The 27,729-nt window shown below is 42.5% G+C and overlaps 1 protein-coding gene across 2 annotated transcripts in view; it reads left to right on the forward strand.

The window, feature by feature from the left end:
* Positions 1-960: 960 nt before the first annotated feature.
* MYB (MYB proto-oncogene, transcription factor) overlaps positions 961-27,729 on the forward strand; it is a 38,600-nt gene continuing 11,831 nt past the window's right edge. Inside the window, exons 1-15 of one of the 2 annotated variants that reach the window (XM_053592570.1) lie at positions 1,012-1,198; positions 5,143-5,260; positions 7,815-7,886; positions 9,474-9,566; positions 9,814-10,034; positions 11,965-12,199; positions 13,762-13,842; positions 15,086-15,190; positions 16,604-16,858; positions 17,776-18,138; positions 20,571-20,713; positions 21,986-22,100; positions 22,186-22,311; positions 23,130-23,240; positions 24,504-24,611. In XM_053592570.1, the coding sequence (XP_053448545.1) occupies positions 1,176-1,198; positions 5,143-5,260; positions 7,815-7,886; positions 9,474-9,566; positions 9,814-10,034; positions 11,965-12,199; positions 13,762-13,842; positions 15,086-15,190; positions 16,604-16,858; positions 17,776-18,138; positions 20,571-20,713; positions 21,986-22,100; positions 22,186-22,311; positions 23,130-23,240; positions 24,504-24,611 (2,169 nt within the window). In that variant the 5' untranslated portion in view covers positions 1,012-1,175. Of the gene's footprint in view, positions 1,199-5,142; positions 5,261-7,814; positions 7,887-9,473; positions 9,567-9,813; positions 10,035-11,964; positions 12,200-13,761; positions 13,843-15,085; positions 15,191-16,603; positions 16,859-17,775; positions 18,139-20,570; positions 20,714-21,985; positions 22,101-22,185; positions 22,312-23,129; positions 23,241-24,503; positions 24,612-27,729 lie in introns of both variants that reach the window. The other variant, XM_053592569.1, reaches the window with a different exon arrangement.

Raw genomic sequence — 27,729 nt, forward strand, 5'->3', positions numbered from 1 at the left:
TTACACTGACTTTTCTCTCAAAAACTAGAGCCCTCAAATGACACTAAGCACAGACACAGACCTCCATAGTCACAAACTGTTTAACTTCTAACACCAAGCATGCAAACGTGGGGTTTCCTGAGTTCTGCTAGGGGCGGGTTCTACTTGGAACCCCGTGGATTTTTCTGCAGGTGTGCAATCCAGGGCGCGCGTGCTGCGCAGGGCGGGGGCAGAGGTGTGCTGGGGGCGCCGTCGGGGCGGGGCCGGGTGTGTGCCGGGGAGAGAGCGAAGGACGTATGACATGGGACGGCGGCTGTCGGATCTGGGAGCCGAGTAAAAGCTGCGTCAGGGTGCCTCGTTTGTGAATAATGACAGCCACAGCTCCAGTCGTATTTAATTGTTCTTTGTCATCAAGTTAAATTAGGGATGTTCTTTATTGAAGAAAACAAACAAAAAAAAGACCTGGCTACACATCCTGTGCAAACACACGCTCCCATGCCCTGCTCCTCCACCCCTTATCCCCCATCTCCAGAGAGCTGAGTTTTAAATTCTGCTGAAAACCCAGTCTAAGGAGCGGGAGTGCCCCCGCCCAGTACCTCCCCGCGACTGTAAGTCCAGCTGGGCCAGCTCAGGTTCGGATGCCCCGGAGACGCCGAGGGGGGCGCCCGCAGCGCGGCAGCATCAGCCCGACCCGGCGCGGGGTTTGTGCAGGAAAAGGCGCCGTCGCGGCCCCAGGCCGCCCCTCCCTGGCCCAGGCTCCCGCCCGCGCGCCACCCGAGCCTCGCCGCGCGCCAGGCACCGCGCGGCGGCGCGAGACCGAGGGGGAGCGGCGGCCCGGCCGGCCCGGCAGCGGGCGGGCGGCAGCCGGGGCGACCGCGGAGGCGGCGGGCAGGGCGCGTGCGCACTGCAGGGGCGCCAGATTTGGCGGGAGGGGGAGTGTCCAAAGCTCTTTGTTTGATGGCATCTCTGTTTACAGAGTTTACACTTTAATATCAACCTGTTTCCTCCTCCTCCTTCTTCTCCTCCTCCTCCCTAACCTCCTCCTCCTCCTCCTTTTTCTCCTGAGAAACTTCACCCCGGTGGTGCCGAGCGTCGCAGCGCAGCCGGGGAGGGACGAAGGCAGGCGGCGGGCGGCGGGAGGCGGCAGCCCGGTGCGGTCCCCGCGGCTCTCGGCAGAGCCCCGGGCCCGCCGCGCCATGGCCCGGAGACCCCGGCACAGGTAACTGGGAGCCGGGCGGGCGGCCGAGGACGGGGACGCGCGGGGTGCCGGGCGCCGGAGAACAGGTGGGAATTCGATCTTGGATCATCTGCGGGGCTGTCAGATCTTACGCGGACCTGCAGCCCCTGCCTCTGCAGCAGAAGCCGCTTGGGAGACTGATGAATGGAAGAGTCTATACCGGGAACGTACTCGGACCTTGGGAAGCACGCCCCGCGGCTCATTTTGCAAGTTGCACGGGGAATACATATTTCTTTAGGGGGGAAAGCAGGAGGTTCCAGCCAGGGACAGAGCACTGCCCAGCAGCTCCGGGAAGCCCACCAGGTTCCTGGCTGGATGCTGCAGATGTCGCAGAATAATTGCTGGAAGCATTGAGATTATGTTTGGACTTGGAGGTAGAGAGCATATGGCAGATAGAGGGAAAATGCCGGATTGTTTAGTAGTTGCAGGTAGTTCGTTTGAATTTCATTCATTCTTTATGGACGCGAAGACTAGTGTCAGCTGACAGGCGGCTGGAAAGCTGCTTTTAGGGGAAGAACGGGTCTCTACATTTGCAAATTGTTTTAAGCCCCGGTTTTGGAGGTTCGAACCCTTATTGTTGGACAGGCTTTTATTCCTACACGCGCCCACATGCGCCAGCTCCGCACATGTCACCGCACTTGGGGAGGCTCGCTCGGATGATGGGTGAAGTATCCTAACATTTTGGCCGAACTGTTGGGAAAGAGGGAGAGGAGGGAAATACTCGTCTGAACTGTCATTTGGTGGCTCTCCAGCTACCACCGGCCTCAGGACCTCCTGGACTGAATGCTCCGGGGCTCTCTGCGAGCCGCGGGCGCAGTAGTTGAGTGGGCGGCTGTCTCAGTGGCTACTCCTCGCCAAGGGACGGAGGCCGCTGCTGCGCAACCGCGACGCGATGCCCGCGGGCGCTTCACTGGGCAGGAGGTCTCGGCCCGGCGCGCACACGTGGACACCGCTGAGGTCGCCGCGCCTCCCTGCACCCTGCTCTCTCCTACTTAGGTCGCCTGGGCAGAGGCTAGGTGACCCCACCGACCCAAAGGAGTTCTGGATAAGAGTCAGTGGATCCAAAGCAAATCCATCCGCTTTTCCTCCGGTTGTTTGATTTTCTGGTGCTTATTTATTGTTGCACTGGCGGGCGCGGGTCCCTGCGGGGGGCTGGGAAGTCTCAGAGAGCGTGGATGTGGGCCCTGCAGCAGCACTACCCAATCCTGGACGGGTTCGGCGCCGGAGGAAAAGGGGGCGAGTTGGAGAGCCCAGGACTCCCTACACCCGGGGCCTGGCCACGCAGCGGGGCGCTGCTCTTCGAGAGGTTTCACCTTTTGCCTTTGGGACTTAGTAGAGCAGCGGGGGTCACCTGTTGTTTTGCGAGCAGCAGGTGGAAGGAGCCGGGAAGGGGTGCTGGGAGAGGCGCGGCCGAGGCTCCGCGCCCTGAGATCTCGGCTCCCCGGGCGGGGCGGGGCGGGGCGGGGCCGGCAGGTTCCCCGCGGCTCCCAGGTAGCCCCGAGGGGAGGCGGCGGGGAGGGGCGGGAACCTTGAACTTGTCTCAGGGGGAAGAGAAACCCGGCTGCGGGCTTGAAGCCGTTTCTTGCAGGGCTAGAGTCGATTTGGCAGAGATTATTAACCAGGTCAGCTAAATGAGTCTGAACCCCATTTCTAGAATCACGGTAGTGGCCACAAGGCACTTCCTCCCGCTCCCCTCCCTTTTCCCAGCCCCCAGCACCTCTTTTCTTTTTCGTTTCTTTGCACGGTTTGTTTCCTTGACAGAAGGTAGTATTCATAGTTGTACTCTTGTAACCACATCGGGTCTAGCAGGTGGGGGGAGTCGAGTGCATCAAGCCTGAAGTCAGCCTTTGAAAGTCCTCTTACTGTTAGGTCTGAGATCTTGTCAGAGCAGATAAAGGAAAAGTTATTTCAGGTCCCAAGTAGAAATTAATCATGCTACTGAGGCGACCCCGGACGGCTGAGAGCAAGGAAATCGCATGCAAAGTTCAAAGGCGAGCCCCACGCCGAGCTGGCGGGTCGACCCGGGACCCCGCGCGGGGGCAGCTGCGGCGTGGTCCTGATGCCTGCTGGACCCTTCAGGACCTGCAGAAGTCACACACCACCTTCGCCCAAAGACCTTGGTTTGGCACTTCTCGACCTTGGTCCTTAACTTTGAAGAGGCCAGCGGGACATGCCATCGTCATTTGTTAGCGCTGGAAAGTACCTTAGAAATAGAATCCAAGCCCTTATGTGTAGGCGAGGAACTGAGGTCCTGAGAGAGAGGAAGTGATTTGTCCAAGTCAAACAGCGAGGTGGAGGCAGAACTGGGACGGGCACCTTTGCCTCCGGGACTCTGGTCCTGGTGTGAGTCCGGTTCTCTCTCACCTGCCGTGGGCTGCCCCCTGCGGGCGGCTGAGTGTGTTGCTTGTTCCTGGGCTGCTGCACTGTTGCTCGGGCACTAGTTAGAGAAATGCCCGTCCTCAGTTCTGCAAATATGACCAGCCAAACCTCAAAAGTTAATTTGAGCAGAATCTGTGACTACGCTTTCAGATTGCTCTGGTTTTCTTGGTGTCCCTCATACTTCCAAAGAGGCTACTGCACTTGGGGGCTTTAAGATGCTGTTGGTGTTTTCACTTTGGGTCACGTCCACTCACCATACAAGCTGGACCATCAGATTGTTGTAGAAATCAATGGTTTTAAATTATATTTTTAAAAAAATCCCAATTCAGAATTTTTGGTAAGCACCTCTGGGTGACTTGTAAGGTTTGGTAATATACATTTGTGAATTAGTTTGGGAGGACAAAACGTAGTGCGAAAATAAATTTTAATTATAAAAATCATAACTTGCATCGTGATAGTGCTTTATGTCATTATTTGTATTGATCTCAGTTTGATGGATTTGTCTGTATTACAATGATAAACTTTGGTGACGTTTCTAAGGTAGTAGCTTTCCTAAGTTTTATAAAAAATTATAACTAACAGTAAACTATGTAAAATTATTCTCATCTAACCAGTATGATTAATAAACGTTAAGTACAGAGTTACTTCAAATGTCATCAAAATTCTTAGATTTGACCAACTAATTAAAAGACTAAAGTCATTTTTGAAAACAGTAATGTATTTTTTTAAGCCCATGGATTTATTCTGTGTGAATCCCTCAGTCTTGAATATTTTATATTTCAAACACCGTTCAGTCAGAGGCAGAAAAAACAAGAGTAAGATTCCATCAAGTAGCCTAATTATTCACTTAGTTACTCTGGAAACTGAGAATTGTAAACATGGCCGCAAATTGGATCAACAAGGCCCTGATTTCTGTGTAGTTTGATATTAATGTTATTTACAAAACAGTATGATCACTTGGTGGTATTATCCTTCGTCAGGTTTTAAAATCCTTTCCTCTTAGGATCTCCTAATCTTCTAATCTTTAAGGGATGGCTGTAATTATGTTATTGGGTAGTCTTGATTTTTTTTCTTTTAATAAAACACAAGCCCCATGGAAATAATGTAATTGAATTGTTTATTGTGTTTGGGAAATTTTATTTAAACAATATGCCTAGGATTTTGAGTGTGTTCTTACATGAAGGACATGAGCTCTTGTTCCTTTTCTTGTCCTTAACATTAAGATTTAAACTTAAACCTTCATTGGTTGGGTGGTTGCCAAATGTATAACTTGTTCCTGGTCTAACAGTAACAGCAGGTTTAAACATGCAGGGCAAGAGGAAAGTGCCAGGTCCTTTGCTGTATCTGTGGATACCAATAACAGTAGAACCAGTTTACATCCCAGAGCAACAGAATTCAGAAAACAGTCTTGTTGTGCAAGTTTTTAAAGTTTTCTCTTCGTACCCTTTGAAAAGATTGTTGAGGAGTTTTTGTATAAGTTTTGTAACCCAATCGTAGTTGAAATCCTCTTATTTCAGCCCACATAATGCCCATTGTTATTTCTGCAGCATATACAGCAGTGATGAGGAGGATGACGACTTTGAGATGTGTGACCATGACTATGATGGGCTGCTTCCCAAGTCTGCAAAGCGTCACTTGGGAAAAACTAGATGGACCCGGGAAGAGGTAACTAATCACTTTGCTAAGAGATGGGGAAAATGTAGAGTGTATAATTCATGAAAAACAAAATTTCAGCTAAACTGCAGGTGTTCAAACTCATCAGCAGGCTCTTTGAGATCTTATCCTAATCTGCCTGTGCTCCCCTCTGACCACTTCCCCACGTGGACACTGTGCCATTCCTTTCCCAATCTTTTACAGAATGTCCTCTCCTTCTCACTTTAGGTTTCCTCTGTGTTTCCTTCTGCCTAGTGAGTCCTTGTTCTTTTGTCTCACCATTTCTTTTTATTTCTTCCTTACCTATAAAGAAATCACCTCTCCTGTGAGGCCATCCCTGGATTCCCAAGATAGGGGTGGAGGCATCCTCCTGTGGCCCCATGAACAGGTGCATGTTCTGCCTTATCATTGCTGTGACATATACACCTCTCCCAGCAGACTGCAAAATTTCTTGAGGTCAGGGCTCAATGTCCTCAATGTCTGTTCATCTTTGTGTTTCTTGACCCCAGAATTGCTTCACACCAAGTAGGGTGTTAATAAATGTTCCTGTGAATAAATGAATGAATTGCTATTTCCAAAAACAAACAAAAAAGGAATAAAGCCAAACACAGAACTCTTTGCTATAATGTATTCATTCAATAGACTTGCTATAGGGTGCATGATATTTCACAGAGCCATATATGCGAAGGTGCGTCCTAAAAATATCTAACAATGGATGGAGATGTATCTGCCTCCCATCTTCCTTTTTCCACCAGCTAATCACAAGCTTAATCTTTGTAGGAATAGAAAAATACTAGCTGGGCGTTGTGGCGGGCGCGTGTATTCCCAGCTACTCGGGAGGCTGAGGCAAGAGAATCGCGTGAGCCCAAGAGTTAGAGGTTGCTGTGAGCCGTGTGACGCCACGGCACTCTACCGAGGGCGGTACAGTGAGACTCTGTCTCTACAAAAAAATAAATAAATAAAATAAAAAAATAAAGAAAAAAATAAAGAAAAAAGAAAAATACTTCGGAAAACAAATTATTGACATGAGAAAAGGTTTTTTTCTTTAATGTTCTCAGTTTTGCATTTGATGTTACAAGGTTTCCATCTTCTTCATTTTCACTATACTCTGTTTCATTTAAACCAGACCCACTGTTGACAGACAGGATTCCCAGGGAAGCCCATAGGAAATGCATATTTTATGTTTGGAGTTTGTGCACTTGGATGATCCTTAAGATACACAAGTTCTGTTGTTAATATTGGTGTTCTAGTTCCTGTGTCTGTATTGTGCCAGGGACTTGCATCAAGTGTGAATGTTACCTTTGCAGAAACAGAAGAAAGAACACTTTTTTTTTTTTTTTTGAGACAGAGCCTCAAGCTGTTGTGCTAGGTAGAGTGCTGTGGCATCACAGTTCACAGCAACCTCCAACTCCTGGGCTTAAGCGATTCTCTTGCCTCAGCCTCCCAAGTAGCTAGGACTACAGGCACCTACCACAACGCCCAGCTATTTTTTTTTGTTGTAGTTGTCATTGTTGTTTGGCAGGCCTGGGCTGGATTCGAACCCGCCAACTCTGGTGCATGAGGCTGGCACCTTAGCCGCTTGAGCTACAGGCGCCGAGTAGAAAGAATACATTTTTAAAGATACTTGTGAACTGGTAGGATTGTGTACAGTATGTGAACAGTTGCCCACAGATGTTTAGTGTCTTCTGTGTTCTAATACATTTGACTTCATTTAAATTGTGACTATATTGGTACAAAAACTAAATGATTTTCTTACTTTATACAAGCCTTAAGTTTACTTTAAAAAGTGACCTGCTGGGCCAGGCATGGTGGCTCATGCCTATAATCCTAGCACTCTGGGAGGCTGAGGCAGGTGGATTACTTGAGCTCAGGAGTTCGAGACTAGCCTGAACAAGAGCGAGACCCCCCTCTCAAAAAATAGCTTGGTGTTGTGGTAGATGCTTGTAGTCCCAGCTATTCAGGAGGCTGAGGCAAGAGGATCACTTGAGCCTTAGAGTTTGAGATTGCTGTGAGCTATGACAGCACAGCACTCTACCCAGGGTGACAAAGTGAGACTGTCTCAAAAAAAAAAGAGTGACTTTCCATTTTTCTTTTATAAGAAAGAGGTTGAACTAACTGGAAATATTGTTTCTTAGTCCAGCTCCTATCTATTGCCATGGTTAAGTGTCTACTGAATCTAAAATTAAAATTCATTTTTTCCCCACAGAGGAAAACAGTTACCATATATTAAATACTCAGTATGTGCCAGACATGATGCTAAATGTTTTGCATAATTACTTCATGTATTCCTCAAATAACCCAGTTGATATCAGCATTTCCATTTTATAAATGACTAGGTCCAGAAACACAACTGATCAATAGTCAAGTTAAGATCTGAACTCTGGTTTGACTCTAAATAAATCTTTGCTCCCAAACCAGTACATTATATTAATATCTGCTGTATTTGGATACTTTTGAGAGATTTGTTTTTCTGTGTTGTGTTATTGGATTGGTTTTGTTTTTCATTTAACTTGAATAGTTGTACAGTAAGTGACTGATATCCTAGGATTACCTTTAAATGTCTTAGGATGAAAAACTAAAGAAGCTGGTGGAACAGAATGGAACAGATGACTGGAAAGTTATTGCCAATTATCTCCCGGTAAGTTAGTAATTTTTTCTTTTTGTAAAAGGAAAGCTCCTTACCAAAGATTTATATAAAATATTCTAGGAGAAGTTATTAAGATATTACATATTTGCTCAGATAGGAGATGTGGGGGGAGATGCTCCGTTCATAACTTATATTTTATATTATAATGCATATGATTGGGGACTCTAAATAGATTATTAAAGGATTTTGACAACATTTTTTTGTTGCTGTTGGGAATTCATTGAGGGTACAAGAAACCAGGTTGCACTGATTGCATTTGTTAGGCAAAGTCCCTCTTGCAATTTTCGACAACCTTTTAAAAACAATTGCTTGTTTTATCTTTTCATTTATTAGGATAACACAAATTAGCATTTTGATGACTTGTTACATGGTAGATGATGAAACTCCAGGTCAGTTTCTTCTGAATTCCCTATTTTTGCCAATGACTCGACTTTGGGTTTAAGATTCTGGAGTCTTTTTTGACTTAGCTCATCCCTCCCTCCCCTCCATCCCTCCGGTGACCCTGGGCTTCCTTTGCAGTTGCTCCTTTCTGTTCTTATGACTGTGTGGCAGGTTAGGCTCCTGCCTCCCCTGGACGACTCCTAACTGGCTTCCCCACTTGTAGCTTTGGGCTTTTTTGTCCATTCCAAACACCCCTGGCAGATGGAGTTTCCTGAGATGTAGCTGTACCTTATCTTTTCAAAACCAATGACAATGACTTACAATCCCACAAGTGAAGTGCCTCCACCAAGCACCCAAGGGCCCTCCTGTCTGGCCCCAACTTACAGCTCCAGTTCTGTTTCCCACTTCCTCTCTGTAAGCCGGTTTGCTTGGATTCATTTCTGCTTTCCCTTCTCCTCTTGGGGATCCTACCTCCTAGAATGTTCTCCCTTTATCAGTTAAAATTCTGTCCATCCTTCCAAGTGCACATCAAGAGCTTTTGCAGATACCTCCCGAGGAACAATTTCTTCCCCCCGGAGATGCTTGTCTTCTCACTTCAATATCATTATACTTTGTCTCTTCTTCCATGTAAATAAAATTCACCCTTTTGTTACAGATAATTTTATATTTGTCTTCTTCTTAGAAGATTATAAGCTTCTATAAGGTAGGGCCCATCTTTTACTTATCATAGTTTCTCCTACAACATAAATACTGTGGTCCTGAATTGAAGCACATCTCTTAGTTCAAATGGGAAGCAACCTTTAGTCAGTTAGGGTGAGTTTCCACAAAAGCTTGACACTATGGACTCTCTGACAAGTCTTAGGCCATCTGGGTGCTCCCACGTGCAACAAGACTGAGGTTAAGGTTAAGTTCAATTGGCAGGCACATGTGCTGTGGGATGGTTCTTTAGTTCACATGGCGGGACTATTTACCTCAGGAGACAGAGCTTCTAATTTTAGATGGAACTTTGTTGTGTTATTTGCATTGTCTGTAGTCTATAAGTAATGTGGCCTAGGTGGGCCCTTAAACATGCCCTAAAATGTTCTTGAATGTTTTCACTGTGTATTGCCTATATATGATTCATATTACAACAAAGTCTTCACATGCTTATCACATCATATCTTTATGATGGCACATATTTTTATTTTATTTGTCTAGAATCGAACAGATGTGCAGTGCCAGCACCGATGGCAGAAAGTACTAAACCCAGAGCTCATCAAGGGTCCTTGGACCAAAGAAGAAGATCAAAGAGTAAGTTCTTTCTTCACTGGTGTGTGACTCATAACTAAGAATATTCCCACACATCTTTGTTGGATGTTTCCCAACTTGAGGAAGCAGGTAAGTGGGTAAGCAGGAAGTAATAGACTCCAATCCCGTATTTCCTATGAATAAAGCCAATTTTAGAAATTTTCTAAAGATCTTGTAACCCTGACGAATGATTACACCCACTCATTACGTAACATTAAAACATAGGTTATTTTTGTGTGTTTATCTGAAGGTGATAGAGCTTGTACAGAAATACGGTCCGAAACGTTGGTCTGTTATTGCCAAGCACTTAAAGGGGAGAATTGGAAAACAATGTAGGGAGAGGTGGCATAACCACTTGAATCCAGAAGTTAAGAAAACCTCCTGGACAGAAGAGGAAGACAGAATTATTTACCAGGCACACAAGAGACTGGGGAACAGATGGGCAGAAATCGCAAAGCTACTGCCTGGACGGTAATAATATGTCAAAAAATATATTGATTGGGAAGACTGAGGGAGTGGGTATTGAACATTCTGTTTTAAATGTATGGTGAGTGAATTATAGTCCATGAGTCATAAGTGTGTCATTAGATAAACTAGATCCATAGCTTTTAGAAATTGAAGGTATCTTGGAGTTTATCTGGTGGGGACTTTCAGGATCCATCTAGCAGTAAGCCCTGGGCCAACTCATCTAACTTTCCTCAGCCTCAGTTTCCCCACTTGCAACATGAAAAATAAACTGCTTCCCAGGGTCACTGTTAATATCAAGTAAAATGAATACTAAAGCACTTTGTATTACAAATCTCTAAACACAAAAGGAAAACAAAGATAGTTTGTTTCTAGTCTGAGTTCACACAATTGGTTAAGTGACTGGAAGAAACCCAGGTACAATTCTCAGGAGAGCTTTTATTATACCATTTGGTTTACTTTTTTCTTCTTTGAATAGAAGGATAATGTATTTCTAGAATTACCATGCTGCTTCCAAGTTTTTAAAAAATGTTAGTGTAATACTTTCTTTTTAATGAACAAGGCAAAAAAATTACCTCATTGTAAGGTATAACTATGGAACATCATTTTTATCTCATTTTCCCCACTTACGTAGTATGTACAGATTTTGTTACTTTGGCAAATAATATTTTATTAATTTTTTTACATAAAAATGAAATAGACAAAATATTAAGAACAGTTTTATTTTTGAGCTTCATAGTCCAGGAAAAAGGATTGTTTCAAAAATGATTTATGTAGTATTCTCTTGTGATGCTGCAAAGCATTTTCATGCTCAGGGTTCAGGGTAAGCTTAGAAAATTCAAGAAATTGGTAAAGCACGGCCTTTTCTCCCGTATGGTCTAAGAGAAAGTACACTGTTGATTTTTCTAAAAATTAAAGGGGCAATTGAACTTCCTCTTTCTTTAGCATACATTCCCCCACCCCCATTGAAATAGTAAAAGGGAGCTCAAAACGGTTTTTTTGAATTGAGAAACTGTTTTCCTGAGAATGGAAAGACTTTAGTAAAAATGCTTTGCAGTTTGAAATTATATTGGAGGTTAGCATCTTTCCTTTGGGGATCCCATTTTCCATTCTCACCTCTATCTGATTACAAGAACAACTGGGTGGTTTTAAAAAGCTGGGAGGTTTGTTTGACTCAAAAGTTCTCACTAATGACAGTGAACAATAGGGCAGCAGCAGCATCATGAGATTAGCCTTCTGCAACTCGCTCAAGTCCCCATGGCAGCTTCCCTGCACTCCACTCAAAATAGTTAATTTTTCTAGGACGGCTAAATCTTTAAGTTGTATTCAAGTCTTGTATCACGAATGGTCAGAATAAACAAGAAGGGTTATTAAATTGAAAATACTCCTTTGTCGGCTCCGTGCCCATACCACAGTGGTTACTGCACCAGCCACATACACCAAGGGTGGAGGGTTCAAACCCGGCCTGGGCCAGCTAAACAACAGACAAGTGCAACAAAAAAGAGCTGGGCATTATGGCGGGCATCTGTAGTCCCAGCTACTTGGGAGGCTGAGGCAAGAGAATCACTTAAGCCCAAGAGTTGGAGGTTGCTGTGAGCTGTGACACCATGGCACTCTACCAAGGGCCACATAATGAGACTCTATCTCAAAAAAGGAAAAGAAAATACTCTCCTTTGTCACGGAAACATACAGGTATTAGAATTTATAGAAAACCGCATACATTCCAGATGATCTAATTAAAAGAAATCTATAGATTTCAAAATAGGCAATGGGGAAAACATGATCTCAGGTAGTGGAGAAGACAACTAAAAAGAGAAAATAACTTTTCATAGTCCCAAAGAAAAGATCTCTGTTAGAAACAGTTTTCTGTCATTTCACTTGAGTGCAAATTGAAATTTTTGTTTGTGAAATTTCTATGTGATATATTTCTGTGCAGAACTGATAATGCTATCAAGAACCACTGGAATTCTACAATGCGTCGGAAGGTCGAACAGGAAGGTTATCTGCAGGAGTCTTCGAAAGCCAGCCAGCCAGCAGTGGCCACAAGTTTCCAGAAGAACAGTCATTTGATGGGTTTTGCTCAGGCTCCACCTACAGGTCAACTCCCTCCAGCTGGCCAGCCCTCCGTTACCAATGACTATTCCTACTACCACATTTCTGAAGCACAAAATGTAAGCCATTCCTGAGAGTTTAGTTTCATGGGAGCAGTAGTTATTTTAGCTCCAGGTAATAAGAACACCATGCATTTGTGTACTTTTCTGAGAGCTTTCATAAGCATGCTCATGGTCAATCTTCACCTAAACCCTTGGATGCAGATAGGGGTGGTAGTGTTGTCCCTGCTTTGCATATGGAGAGACTAGGATGGTAGGTGATTCATCTAGAGTTACATAGCTCATAGACATACCACTGGCTAGAATCCAACTTGGTTGATTCTAACTTGCTGCTTCTAACTAATTTGAAGTTAGCTTTTGAATTTGAACTATTTAAATTTGCTTAACACACTTCTGAAGAATAGGAAAATGGAGATACATTTGTAGTCTAATATTTTTCCAAATGAAAAGTAAAGGTAATATTGCATTTCAAGGGGAGATAGTTTGACCCTGAAATTCAATAGTTAATTGTAAGTTCGATTCTGGTAGTGATCTAGCAGAAATGTCTTTATTCACTCAGTAAATGTTTATCTTCTTACTCTGAGCTAGGAGCAGAACTTGGTACCATTGATCCTCTGACCTCTCCTTTTATCTTCCTTTGGATCAATGTGATAATTTCTAAGATAATTTCTGGCTATTTATGTTTAGAGAAAAAATAATTCATAATGGGTGGAAAAAGAAGAATAAAAAAGAATATGCCAAGAAATTTTAATCTTAAATCTAACACTAACAAATGATGAAACTTACCTAAGAATACAAAGCTCAGATGCAAATTTTATGCAAAACATCTTCAAAATAGTTTTTACTCTTTCCTATCTGTTCCATGCATTTGACTACAGACTTTACAGAAAGGTCTCAAGTGAATGAATTATCATAAGAAGTTCTATGCTTTTTATTAACACTCATAATTATTCTAAGACAAATATTTATATTTATGAATAGCATGTGCCATCAGTTTTTCCCATGAAAACCTCTTTCATATATTTATAAATGTATTTTAGGTTTTTTTTTTGGCTGGGCGCAGTGGCTCACGCCTGTGGTCTTAGCACTTCTGGAGGCCAAGGTGAGAGCATCACTTAAGGCCAGGTGTTCAAGACCAGCCTGGGCAACATAGTGAGACGCCCATCTCTAAAAATTACCCCCCAAAAGATTCTATTTTCCATGTGTTTTCACCTAAAAAGAATAATTCCCTATGCAAAACATATTCATAAATAGCCGGGCATTGTGGTGAGCATCTGTAGTCCCAGCTACGCAGGAGGCTGAGGCAAGAGAATCACTTGAGCCCGAGAGTCTGAGGTTGCTGTGAGCTATGACGCCACATCACTCTATCTGGGGCTACAGAGTGACACTCTCTCTTGAAAAAAAGAATACTTCCTGCCAGGATTGAGGAGTACTTTAAATTTCTTTCATTGTTGCTTTAGCTCTTTAGCCAATTTTAAAGGCCTGGTTCGAAAAACAGTTGTTTAGAGAATGTTATCAGTAAATTATTTTTTTCCCTCAGTTCCAGAGCAAAACCTCAGGAAGCCACGTCCCCTGAAGTATATGTAACCATTAACGAGGAGGCCTTTGTCTTTTGCATCCAGGTGTCCAGTCATGTTCCATATCCTGTAGCATTACATGTAAATATAGTCAATGTCCCTCAGCCAGCGGCCGCGGCCATTCAGGTAAGATCATTTTATAAAGAAACTCATTTGCTGTGCAGGCACCACTTTTAAGAAATGACTGCCTTCTCTTATTCAAATGTTTAACTTTTACACGAGAAACAGAAGTAAAAAGAAAGGGGAGTGTGGAGAGGAGAACATAGTCCTGCCTGACCATCTACCATTCTTGGCTTCTAGAGTGCGTTTGCTCTGGAATTCTCCAATTCTCTGATGTTACAAGAGGAAATATCAGTAAGCACCTGCTTTCGCCTCAAATTTCACATGGCTCCCTTAAGTCTGAAATGAAATTTGGAAAGATTGCTGTAGGAGCCAAATTCAGCTGGCCTTGGTGGCACACTGAGGCTCTGTGGGCTGTGTGTGGCGCCTCATGGCCGTGGTGACACACTCAGGCTCTGTGGGCTGTGTGTGGCGCCTCATGGCCTTGGTGACACACTGAGGCTCTGTGGGCTGTCTGTGGTGCCTCACGGCCGGGTGACACACTGAGGCTCTGTGGGCTGTGTGTGGCGCCTCATGGCTGTGGTGACACACCGAGGGTCTGTGGGCTGTCTGTGGCGCCTCATGGCCGTGGTGACACACTGAGGCTCTGTGGGCTGTGTGTGGCGCCTCACGGCCGGGTGACACACCGAGGCTCTGTGGGCTGTCTGTGGCGCCTCACGGCCGGGTGACACACCGAGGCTCTGTGGGCTGTGTGTGGCGCCTGACGGCCGGGTGACACACCGAGGCTCTGTGGGCTGTCTGTGGCGCCTCACGGCCGGGTGACACACCGAGGCTCTGTGGGCTGTCTGTGGCGCCTCACGGCCGGGTGACACACCGAGGCTCTATGGGCTGTCTGTGGCGCCTCACGGCCGTGGTGACACACCAAGGCTCTGTGGGCTGTGTGTGGCGCCTCATGGCCGTGGTGACACACCGAGGCTCTATGGGCTGTCTGTGGCGCCTCACGGCCGGGTGACACACCGAGGCTCTGTGGGCTGTCTGTGGCACCTCACGGCCGGGTGACACGCCGAGGCTCTGTGGGCTGTCTGTGGCGCCTCACGGCCAGGTGACACACCGAGGCTCTGTGGGCTGTCTGTGGCGCCTCACGGCCGGGTGACACACCGAGGCTCTGTGGGCTGTCTGTGGCGCCTGACGGCCGGGTAACACACCGAGGCTCTGTGGGCTGTGTTTGTGGCACTTCACAACTATAGTTCCTGCCATTGTGTCTGCTATGGCTTCCCATTGGACTTTGTTTCTTCTCTTATTATTTCAGAGACACTATAATGATGAAGACCCTGAGAAAGAAAAGCGAATAAAGGAATTAGAGTTGCTTCTCATGTCGACTGAGAATGAGCTGAAAGGGCAGCAGATGCCACCAGTAAGACTCCTTATCATGTGCTTGCGCAGGAGGCCAGCAGCCTCACCTCAGTGGGCCTCAGCGCCCCCTCACTAGTTCACTCACTGCAGCTCCCTGTGTCCATTCACAATGTCTCAACACAAGAAGTTGCTTGTAATGAGGTGTGATTGGTCAGAGTGCATGTGGACTCACTTGGAAGGGGTCTATTTGTATTACTGTAGAAATACAGCATCCACTTGTGATCGTCATCACTGATTTTTTCCTCCAGAAGGACTGTAACCAATCTAAAGACAAGCAAAGATAAAATGAATGAGAGTGTGTATTTTTTATAAGCTGTGTATCCAGGTGGTACTGATTTGCTAGATTTTTTCTTTTCTATTATTTTGTTAACCTGTATTTTCATATTTTATTATTTCCAGCATGGTTTGATGCATGTTCAGCATATATATGTATATATGTAAGTTGTATATAAAAACCTTTTTGTAAGTTACCCCAGCTGCTCTCTTCTGTTTGCCTGGATGAAAGCTGTGCTTGCCATTACTGAGTTCTGGCATCTTTTTTGATAATTGGGCAGCAAATGGAAAGCTACTTGCACTTTGTAACACACGGAGTTCACCAACAAAGGGAATAAAAGAGAAGTGATACCCAGGAGAGATTGTTAGGGGTAAATTTCTTTTTTGTTAAATAATAAAGCAATTATGTGCACATGCTAGCTCAACCACTTTTTAACTTTAGTGAATGTTTTGCAACTTCTCCTGTTGTGTGGTCATGCTGTAAGGAGACTTCTGTTAATTTGCTCTTCTGCTTTCTTGACCACGTTGATCTGGCTGCCCCTTCCCTGCCTCTGTGCAAGCTGTAGCATTAGGACAGTACAGAAGCAATAAGAATATGAGCAGATAAAAGCAACTGTAACTCCTGAATCCTCCAGCCTTTTTGTAGGTTAGGATACAGATAGGGGCAATTCTTAACTCCCAGAAAACATTAATGGACCTTTGGAAAATCATAATAAATTGGATTTTTAAGACACTCTGTATGAGAATTGTACAGTAATGATACAATATAGTCCCATGATTTGAATTTTTTGTTTGTTTGCAGTTTTTGGCCGGGACTGGGTTTGAACCCACCACCTCCGGCATATGGGGCCAGCGCCCTGCTCCTTTGAGCCACAGGCACTGCCCCATGATTTGAAGTTTTAACAAAATGATAATTAAGGTAATCGTGGAGGTACAAACTACAGCAGTCTTCAAAAGCAGAGTCTTGCATTGATGAAAGGAAACATCTTGACAACTGTTTCATAGGCCTAAGTTTTAGATGATGCAACTACTTTTATCTTTCTTCCAACAGCATCTGATACCTTGTGCAACATCATTGCTAAGTTCCTTCTCCCTTTCTTCTCCCTCTCGCTTTATTTCTACACTCTACCCTCTTCCTTAGACACAGAACCACACATGCAGCTACCCCGGGTGGCACAGCACCACCATTGCTGACCACACCAGACCTCACGGGGACAGTGCACCTGTTTCCTGTTTGGGAGAACACCACTCCACTCCATCTCTGCCAGTGGATCCTGGCTCCCTACCTGAAGAAAGTGCCTCGCCAGCAAGGTGCATGATCGTCCACCAAGGCACAATTCTGGATAATGTTAAGAACCTCTTAGAATTTGCAGAAACACTTCAATTTATAGATTCTGTAAGTAGAATTATTAAGGCAAGTTAATGTTTCTGGACGAGGAGTAAGAAAACCCATTTTCTTAAATCATTGCTATTTTCTATAGCAAATATATTAATAACATACATTAATGTAAAGGTAAAAAGATGATTTTAGTCTTGGTGAAAATGTTTTTTCAAAGATCTGGTTTCGTAGGCTACCCAGACAAAATTTAGCTTAGTTTTCCTTTAAAAGTCATACTTGTTTTAAAAAATAGTGAACTTGATGACTTACAAAGCAGAGCTTGGATTATGGGGATAGTGTTTGAGTTACTTTTAACTTTTTTTTTACTTTGCTTACTTTTATGTGCTTCTATATTTTGCTTTGCTTTTGGATAGCACATCAAGGTTTTGTTCATTCAGAGCTGAAAGCAGTCTTTTAATGTATGTGAAGTGACAGTTCCGTGGTGGTTCATGGCTTTCTCCATGATCAATAACACTGGCTATGGATTACTAGTCCCATTGGTTTCACAGAGATGAATCATCTTTAGGGGAACAGATTTGAGTTCAGCATGTCCTGAGCAGACACTTGGTTCATTTCCTCGGTTTCCCAGTTGGTTAAAAAGCACTTACTGCGTACCCACCAGACAGGATGAATATTGCTGTAATGTGCCATCTAGAGAAGGTTTTCTTTTTGCTCTCGATTGCATGCAAATGATAAGGGTGCTGGGATGTCTGTGAAGCCCACGCATTGGACCAGCCTTGAGGGAACACACTAGACCACTCGAATGTAATGTAAGGGAACCACTGTTCCTCCCGAAGCTGTTTCTCAAGAAGTCCCACAGACGGGCCCCGGTTTGCTTCGCATTTAGCATCTCTCCCTCAGCGCCGTGTTGCAGGTGACGATGGCACACTATGCACACACTGTCTCAAAGTTCTGTGCCTCCCACGTTGTTTCAGGATTCTTCATCATGGTGTGATCTCAGCAGTTTTGAATTCTTTGAAGAAGCAGATTTTTCACCTAGCCAACATCACACAGGCAGAGCCCCACGGCTTCAGCAGAGAGAGGGCAATGGGAATAGGCCTGCAGGAGAGCCTAGCCCAAGGGTGAACAGACGCCTGTTGGGTGAGGGTTCACTTGACCCACCCAAGGCCTTTCCTCCTGCAAGGCACAGCACAATTCCACTGATCATCCTTCGAAAAAGGCGGGGCCAGGCCAGACCCTTAGCCACTGGAGACTCTAGCTCCTTCATATTTGCTGACGTCAGCAGTTCAACTCCCAAGCGTTCCCCTGTCAAAAGCCTCCCCTTCTCACCCTCGCAGGTAGAGCACCACTGTCTGCACAGCTGGTACTAATTTTCAACAGACACCTGAACCTTAATAATCTAGAAACTAATCCTTTGGAACAAATGACTAATTACTGTTGCCCCGGCTGATTTCATTCCGTTGCTGAATCTAGCAGTTGCTAAGTTGTGCTGTCTCCCAAAGCTCAGGCTGTCTGCAGGCTGACAGATGATTTTGTCATAATTCTCTCTCTTTGACTTTTATGGTGGTTTAAAAGGTAGTTAGTTGCATGAGATGTGCTTTTATTTCTTTCAGCAACTAGATTTAACATTTCTGACCCTTCCTCTTCTTCCATCTGATCTCTTCCTTTTAAATTTTTTAACACCATTTCTGCCTCTTTTTCATTTATTACTTTGTGATTCACTGACCCAGGAAATGAGGGAACCAAATTTTGTTTCTGTAACATTTGGGTTGCTACTAGAAAATTGGAAGGTTCCAATCCATCCTTAAGCAGAAATATTTAGGAAGAAGGATGAAGAACAAATGCTTGAGGAAAATAACTTATTTTTAATTTCAGTTTCTCACTATTTTCTCTTTTGACTTGTGTCAGAATATTTTACTGATGCAGTTTTTGCCACGAATATTCTTATTTCATAATGTTTTTAAGGCATAGAAGTTTAATTCTTATCAGAGACTTGTGTTTCTAAATTGTTAATAGTTAAAATTAATAGATAATTTGGCACTTTAAAACATTTTTCCAATTATATCCATTAAGAAAAACTTTTAAGTGTGGATAAATGATAGGTATAAAATTATATATTTTTTTCCTGTAGTTTTCAAACTATGTTCTGGAAGACTTTCTTATATGTTCTAGAAAAAAACCTTAAATACGTAAGTATAGATGTTTGGGAAACACTGAGTCAAACAAAGTTAAAAATTGGTTTCTTTACTTCAGGACTTCTCAGAGTTATTAATATACTGTGCATTATGAATTTTCAGAAGGAGATTATGATAGGTTCTGTTTCCCAAATTTATTTTACCTTGGAGTCATGTAAAGAACATTTTTATTTTTCCGGAAAACTGGTGATCTGAGGGACATAGTTTATTATTCAAGAGTTTTCCACAAAATGTAAATGTTCTATAATAACAGTTTTGGTTCATAGATTATTAATGAAAGAAAACAAAATATGAAAGAAAAATACTAATTGTTAATTTCCAAAAATCAATTTAACATTTTTAATGTTAATAAAGAGCACATGTGAGGCTGGACACAGCAGCTCATCCTAATCCCAGCTCTTTGAGAGACCAAGGCTGGAGGATCCCTTGAGCCGTGGAGTTCAAGAACAGCCTGGGCAACATAGCTCCCCATCTCTGAAAAAATTTTCTTTAAGAAATTAGCCAGACATGGTAGTAATGCCTGTAGTTCCAGCTGCTCCTAAGGCTGAGGGAGAAGTATTAGTTGAGCCTAGGAGTTTGAGGCTGTGGTGAGGCAGTGAGCTATGATCGTACCTCTGTACTCCAGCCTAGGCAAAAGGGTAGGACCCAGTCTCCTAAAAAAAAAAACCCCACAACTCATCCTTTTTGAGACAGAATCTCGCTTTGTTGCCCCCTATAGGAGCCCAGGAGTTTGAGGTTAGCGTGAGCTGTGGTGATGACACTGTGCTCTAGCCCCTGGGCAAAGCGAGATTCTGTTAAAAAAAAAGACATTTTCCATTAAACAGAATGAGATGTGCTTTTTTTTTTTTTTTTTTTTTTTTTTTCTATTTTTTTGTCTCATTCCAACTACCCAAATAGTGGGTACAGGCTACCTTGCCTACTTAATTTTTTTCTTTTTTGTGGAGATGGTGTCTCAATAGGTTGTCCAGGATGGTCTCAAACTCCTGGCCTCAAGCAATTCACTTGCCTCAGCCTCCCAAAGTGGTAGGATTACAGGTGTGAGCCACCACAGCTGGCTGGCAAGTGTCATTTATTGAGACTATTTTTAAAGGATTTTATAACTTTTTCAGCATTTTTCAGCCTAAATTTTTTTTTTTTTTTTTTGAGATAGAGTCTTACTTTGTCACCCTCAGTAGAGTGCCATAGTGTCAGAGCTCACAGCAACCTCAAACACTTGGGCTCAAGTGATTCTCTTGCCACAGCCTCCCAAGTAGGCACCTGCCACAGTGCCCAGCTGTTTTCAGAGAAGGGGTCTTGCTCCTGGCTCAGGCTGGTCTCAAACTTGTGAGCTCAAGCAATCCACCTGCCTCGGCCTCCCAGCCTAGATTTTTATTTCTTGGAAACCACACTCCAAATTTTGGGTGCCAAATTGAAATAAAACAATTCCCTCTCCAACCCTTGTTAACATCTTTACTATTTTATATCTTGGGTCAGTAAAACATACTTGCTTGCCATCAAGGTGTAGTTTTTAAATTGGGCAAAATAAAGTATCACTGGCTAATCTAAGTAATTTTTTTCTTTCTCTCCATATTTAGTTCTTGAATACTTCCAGTAACCACGAAAGCTTAGACTTGGAAATGCCTTCTTTAACTTCTACCCCTCTCAATGGCCACAAATTGACTGTTACAACACCATTTCATAGGGACCAGACTGTGAAAACTCAAAAGGAAAATACTATGTAAGTCTTTGGTTCAAAAATATTATTTATTTACTTACATAGACCCCAAGTGACTGATGCACTTTCATGTACATATTATTATTGGCCACTTATATGTAATTATGTGTGTTCCTGCATTGAATCCTGGGCGTGTTACAGGTCTTTAGAGGTATAGTGTGGGAGGATAAACTAAATTATCTTTTGCAGTTCTCTTCAAAATGTCCTTTATTTACAGAGTTAGTTTTCATATAACTTTTTCATTAAGTGTGTTCATTCCATAAGGCTTTTCTTCTCACTGAAAATAAGATCTTCAACCTCCTTTCTTCTCTAAGTTTCAGAATGAATATGATTCTTTAGTTAATTCATTTTTTTAATCTTATTTTCTCTTTTGGAAACATATGTAAATAAGGTATCTTCTGAATCCCCAGGAATATCACATAATTAGAAGCCCAGGGGTGACTAAGAAATCATTTTTATTCCATAAAGGCTTAACCAGGCCAAAGAAATAGCAGAGAAAGTCAGTGTCAATGATAAGAAACCTTTAAAAGAAGTGCATTCTTCTTTTTTTTTTTGAGACAGAGTCTCACGATGTTGCTCTAGGTAGAGTGCCGTGGCATCACAGCTCACAGCAACCTCAAACTCCTGGGCTTAAGTGATTCTCTTGCCTCAGCCCCAAGTAGCTGGGACTACAGGTGCTGGCCACAACAAAAAAATGTTTTTTGATTGTAGTTGTCATTGTAGCAAGCCCGGGCTGGGTATATGTGGCTGGTGCCCTAGCCACTGAGCTACAGGTGCCAAGCCAAGAAGTGCATTCTTATTATTCCCAAGTACAAAGAAAAAATTTTCTAAGATTAACGTATTTTGAGTGTGGACTCTATTATAATGATAGATTAAATTCATTTGTAAATAATATGAGATCTACGTACAGTCATCTAATAGACCAAAGAGCACTGCATGTGTTTTCAGAACCATTAAGGGAAGATGAAAAATATTGTAACACTCTCTTGGCCTTAGAGGTATAATATTTTGAAATATTTGAAAATATGTGATATACATATTTTTCTTAATGAATAATATGATTTAATCAGCATATTCCATACCTATACCATATCCATAACAATACCATATATTCCAATATTCCATTTCAAAATTCCAAGGCCAATATTCCATTCCAAAACCATATCAATGATAGAATTTATTATATTCAGTGGAAAGATATTTAATATAGCAGGTTCAGCAATGTAGGGACATATGATCTTTTACATTGAGACACTGTTTGTTTTCTTTTTAAAGTTTTAGAACTCCAGCTATCAAAAGGTCAATCCTAGAAAGCTCTCCAAGAACTCCTACACCATTCAAACATGCACTTGCAGCTCAAGAAATTAAATATGGTCCCCTGAAGATGCTAGTAAGTTTTAGAAAGGTTCTTGGGTTTAGTTGGCTTACAGACAGGAGTTTTCCTCTGATGTATAAATGCACATTCTTCCCTTTAGCCTCAGACACCCTCTCATCTAGTAGAAGACCTGCAGGATGTGATCAAACAGGAATCTGATGAATCTGGAATGGTTCCTGAGTTTCGAGAAAGTGGACCTCCCTTACTGAAGAAGATCAAACAAGAGGTAAACCTGAGATCCTTCGGAAGGAGCAAACTGTGAACTCCGCTCCCTTTGTTCCTTACGTGCAAGCTTGCTGAGCCTGCCCTTGGCACTCTGTAACACCACTTTTTCATACAAGATTTTCACACAGAATGCAGTGAAAAGCCACTGCCAGAATGTAGGCACTGGTCTGTCACTGGGGAAGCTACCCTCTTTCTGTCGACTTCATGTTTGGAGAAAAGTCACGCTAGAGAGGCCAAGGGAGGAGAGGAAGGCAGCTTCTCACAATACCTTTTCAAATCTCTGATGATGGATAGATAGACAGATTGATCATTTTCCGATATCATGGAGAAGTGGAATTCAAATCATTAGTATCTAATTCATACAAGTTGAAACTTGTACAGGTGAATCAGAAACACTATCAACTGTGTTTCTTGTAAGTGAAATAATGGACCATAACAGTCTGTCTCAAAACTTTCCTAGTGATCCATGTAGTGTACAAGAAAGGGAAGCTAACCTGCAAGGATCAAAGTTATAGTCTGTTGGCAAGAGGCATTTCCAACAGGTGAGACATAGTGTATATAGTTAGATACAGTGAGTTTGCTTTCATATAAAGATAAGTGTTTGAGGGCGGCGCCTGTGGCTCAAGGAGTAGGGCGCCGGTTCCATATGCCAAAGGTGGCAGGTTCAAACCCAGCCCCGGCCAAAAACCACAAAAAAAAAAGATAAGTGTTTGAAGGATTATCCAGAAATATACTTTTGAGCATAAATGTTTTATGACTCAAATGTTTCATGGGAAGTTCTTAGTTCTAAAAACAACAAAGCACTTTGTTTGCTTTTAGGTGGAATCTCCAACTGATAAGGCAGGAAACTTTTTCTGTTCACACCACTGGGAAGGGGAGAGTCTGAATACTCAGTTGTTCACGCAGACATCGCCCCTGGCAGATGCACCAGTAAGTACCTGCACGCAAGCCCTCGACTTGTTATGTGATGTTGGTGCCTCACTGAGCCCTGGGTCTGGCATGTGGGGCTACTGTGGTTGCAGCATTCATTCTTCAGTGCATCTTATTTCTAAATACTCTCTTGCATGTGATTATTTAGACGATTTTTAATATAGACTATAAAGTTGAGATTTTGTTTGTGCATTGGAAACAGATTCTGTTCCATTGCAGACTTTTTCATTATTTCTTATTATTTGAATGTTCTTGCCATTTAAAAATTACACTACACAGATATTCCCATAAACTATGTTAATCTTTATATTTTCCTTTATTTGTCTTCCAAGCATGATAGGCCGTCCTTGTTAAGTTGTCACTTGTTTTAGGTAGCACCTAACATGCTTACAGTAGATGCCCATGTTATACCCAATATGGCATTGCTTTGGTAACCACCATTAAGTTCCTTACTTTTCACCATTTTTTTTTTTTTTTGAGACAAAGTCTCACTATGTTGCCCTCAGTAGAGTGCTATGGCATCACAGCTCACAGCAACCTCAAACTCTTGGGCTTAAGCGATTCTCTTGCCTCAGCCTCCCAAGTAGCTGGGACTTACAGGTGCCCACCACAATGCCCGGCTATTTATTTTATTTTATTATTATTATTATTATTTTTGCAGTTTTTGGCCAGGGCTGGGTTTGAACCCGCCACCTCTGGCATATGAGGCCGACACCCTACTCCTTTGAGCCATAGGCACCGCCAACACCCAGCTATTTTTTGATTGTAGTTGTCATTGTTGTTTGGCAAGTCCAGGCTTGATTCGAACCTGCCAACTCCGGTGTATGTGGCTGGTGCACTAGCTTCTGAGCTACAAGCACCAAACCTACTTTTCACCATTTTTAACATTATATAGCTCTACATAGTTCTGTACCAACATAGGAAAATAAAGAGTCCTCTCCCCAAGCTTAGTAAATCTTCTATTTTTAAAAGCACATATTTATTCATTTAGCAAATGTTTTTTGAGTGCCTACCACATGCCTACAAATATGTGGGACTCCAAAGAAGCATTTTGTTTTGATGATGTTTGCCACCATGGGATTAGGGTTCGTATGTAGCTGAGTTCTTTTAGATTACAAGGAAGAGAATTTCTGGCAGATACATGCATTTTTTCATACTAATAGGCATCATCTCATAGTAATCTACTCTCTCGAGTGTTAGAATAACATTGGCTGTCATGTTACATAAACTCATTTAAATTTCAAATTATTCTCTTCCCTTTAGAATATTCTTACAAGTTCCATTTTGATGACGCCAGTGTCAGAAGATGAAGACAATGTTCTCAAAGCATTTACAGTACCTAAAAACAGGTGCCTGGCAAGTCCTTTACAGGTAATTGCTCTTCCAACATTGGTATCTTAAAATTCTTTTAATGAAAAACTGTCATCTTGTGCTGGTAGTGCTTTTTAACATTTTAGACATAGAGGAGCGATGCTTTTAAACAATTTCTCAATGTCTAAAATATTCTTATAATTTCTCGTTGCTGCTCATATGACACATGCTAGAAATTTCTATGAGAGCAGATTCTGAAAGCATGAAGAAATGAAACATTTCTTACTGTAACTGGGACTAAGATCATTTGACTATCAGAATAAGAAAGTCAACTGTCAATGTTCTGTGGCTAATCTGTAGCTGGCCATCTGCAGTCAGGTTTTAATATCAAAAGAGATTTCCCCTGTAGCCCTGAAGTGGGTGTACGTTGATGAAATACAACAAATTTCAAATTAATCCTGAGCCAAATGTAAATAAGAATGCAAATGTTCTCCCCCAAATTATTTAAAGTAGTTCTCAACTTTAAATAGCCCAATACCCAGCCACCTGCAGAGCCCTCCCCTCCATTCCTGTGCTACTGGGAGGGAAACTTCATAAACCCCCGGGGCAGGTGGAGAACTTGGATTCAAAAGCTGGAAGTCATATTTCATGCTGTGAGTTCAAAGGTACAGTAATGGGATGGCAGCCTTTGAGAGCTTGCCCATTCCCTTAAAGGACTTTCCTATCATTGTGATGTGCCTTCTGGCTCTAAATTGTGAGAATCTAAAAACTTCCTCTGTTAAAGTATTTGTGACACTTAGTGTTTTTTTAAACATATTACAAATATGACTGAAAGGGTTATAGGCACATTTTGCTTATTTATTCAATTTGATTGTTTCCTGCGTGGCCTCTGACAGTAGTTATTTTGGTGAAATGTCTGTGGACTGGAATGTGGGGTGGGGAAGGTCAGTACTTGGGGCAAATCTGGAGAAATTCCTGAGTCGATCAGGCTTATGCGGGCCCCGTAGAAGAGACCCCAGAATATCACAGAGAATTGAGAAATAAAGAGAACATAGGATAAACACAAAAAGGTGTTGTGAAGCCATCCAGTCCCAGGGCAGCCATTTAAAAACTTTCCTGAGAGCTGACGTGGGTCCGGAAGGTCAATCCTTTCTTCATTTTGCTTTTCCTCTGCCCTCCTAAGTTATTTGGCTCTTGGTTTCCATAGCACAGAATTTGACTATTTCTATTAGTACTTTAAGACAGATTTAAGTTATATGTATATTTTGTACCCCAGCCAGGTTTTATCTATACTTATAGTAGTATAAAAAAGTGCATTTTAAATAGCAAACATATAAATATATATTGAGCCTTATCATTACATAAGTTGAAGAACCCTGGTTATTTTCCTAATATTAATCCTAATGGCTTTTATTATTCTTATTTATTTATTTAATTTATTATTAAATCATAGCTGTGTACATTAATGCGATCATGGGGCACCATACCCTGGTTTTATGGTATCATTTGACACATTTTCATCACACTGGTTAACGTAGCCTTCCTGGCATTTTCTTAGTTATTATGTTGAGACATTTACATTCTACATTACATGTACCCTTATAAGATGCACCCTAGGTGTGGTCCCACCCATCACCCTCCCTCCGCCCATCCTGTTCCCTCCATCTCCCCCTTCCCCATATTCTTAGGTTATAATTGGGTTATATTTTGTATGCAAACCATTTAGAATAGAACATGGTACTGATATACAATTTATATGGTATAAAAGTTGGTTGAGCACCTCAGTATTTATGAGAAAAAGGCCCAATGTTTTGCCACCGAGTTTTTACTGTGAGTACATTTTTCAAAACATAATCAAAGTGGAATTTTATCAACATAATTATATCTTATTTAAAATAAATATTATTTCTGGGCTTGGTGCCCATAGCACAGTGGTTACAGTGCCAGCCACATACACAGAAGTTGGCGAGTTCAAACCTGGCCTGGACCAACCAAACAACAATGACAACTGCAACAAAAAATAGCCAGGCATTGTGGTGGGCACCTGTAGTCCCAGCTACTTGGGAGGCTGAGGCAAGAGAATCCCTTAAGCCCAAGAGTTTGAGGTTGCTGTGAGCTGTGACGCCCCAGCACTCTACCGAGGGCAACATAATAGGACTCTGTCTCCAAAAATATATCTATATTATTTCTGAAACTCAAAATTAAGTAGGGGTTCTGCTTTTTAATATGTATTTTCTGGTATATTAATGAATCATATCTGACATTCTCTAGATTATAATGTTTGTATACCGAGGTTGTCATCTATGCATGTGACATGAGAAAGGCAATATTTGTCAGTTCCACCAAACTGAATAATTGTGACTTAGGCTTCCATTTACACTATATGGTCTTTTGATTTATACTGATCAAATATAGTCTAGTAATCCGCTGTAATAGATAACTGACTGATTTTAAGAAATATTCACTAAATGAATAAATGCTATACACCAAGTATCTCCTTCCTTTGTGTCCTGGAGATCCAGTTTCTGATACCATAGAAATACATAATTTCTAAAATATTTAAAACTTTTTGATAAATATTGGAAAATGTATCAAGTGATTCTAAATATTTAAACATATACTGCTTGTATATCATAAAATGTGTAAATAGCGGTGCCTAGAGACAAGGCGGCAGAGATGTTCAGGCCATGTTTCTTGAAAAGGGAAGGTGACCCACCTGGGCAGTGCAAAGAAGGCATCTGCTCCCTGGGGGCAATTAGAGGCCCCTTTTTATATGGGACAATGGGGGCTGGGCAAATTCCACAGTTTGTCTGGAAAGGTAGGGTCTTTGGACACAGACTTCTCAGGGAGTGGGCTAGCCAGATCCTTTGCGTCATTGTTTTAGGAGGAAAGGAGGAAGAAGAAGAGGAAAAAGGATCTGTGTGTGGCTGTGTTTGGCCCCCCAGCATTTCATATAATCCTGATTCAACAGTGTATATGTTTCTATGCAATTTGGTAATTTTGTTTGCTTATAACATGCCATTTTATATACAAGGTGGCCATAAAGTTCGTGTGCAATTTTAAATTACACACTAACTTTATGGCCACCCTGTATATTTCCACTGGTAATCCAGTTTTACCTAATCAGGCAGATTGCTCACACCAGGCATTATTGACTATATTGTGCATTTATTAAATG

This window comes from Nycticebus coucang, chromosome 5 (genome assembly GCF_027406575.1).
Source record: "Nycticebus coucang isolate mNycCou1 chromosome 5, mNycCou1.pri, whole genome shotgun sequence".
In the NCBI taxonomy this organism is placed as follows: Eukaryota; Metazoa; Chordata; class Mammalia; order Primates; family Lorisidae; genus Nycticebus; species Nycticebus coucang.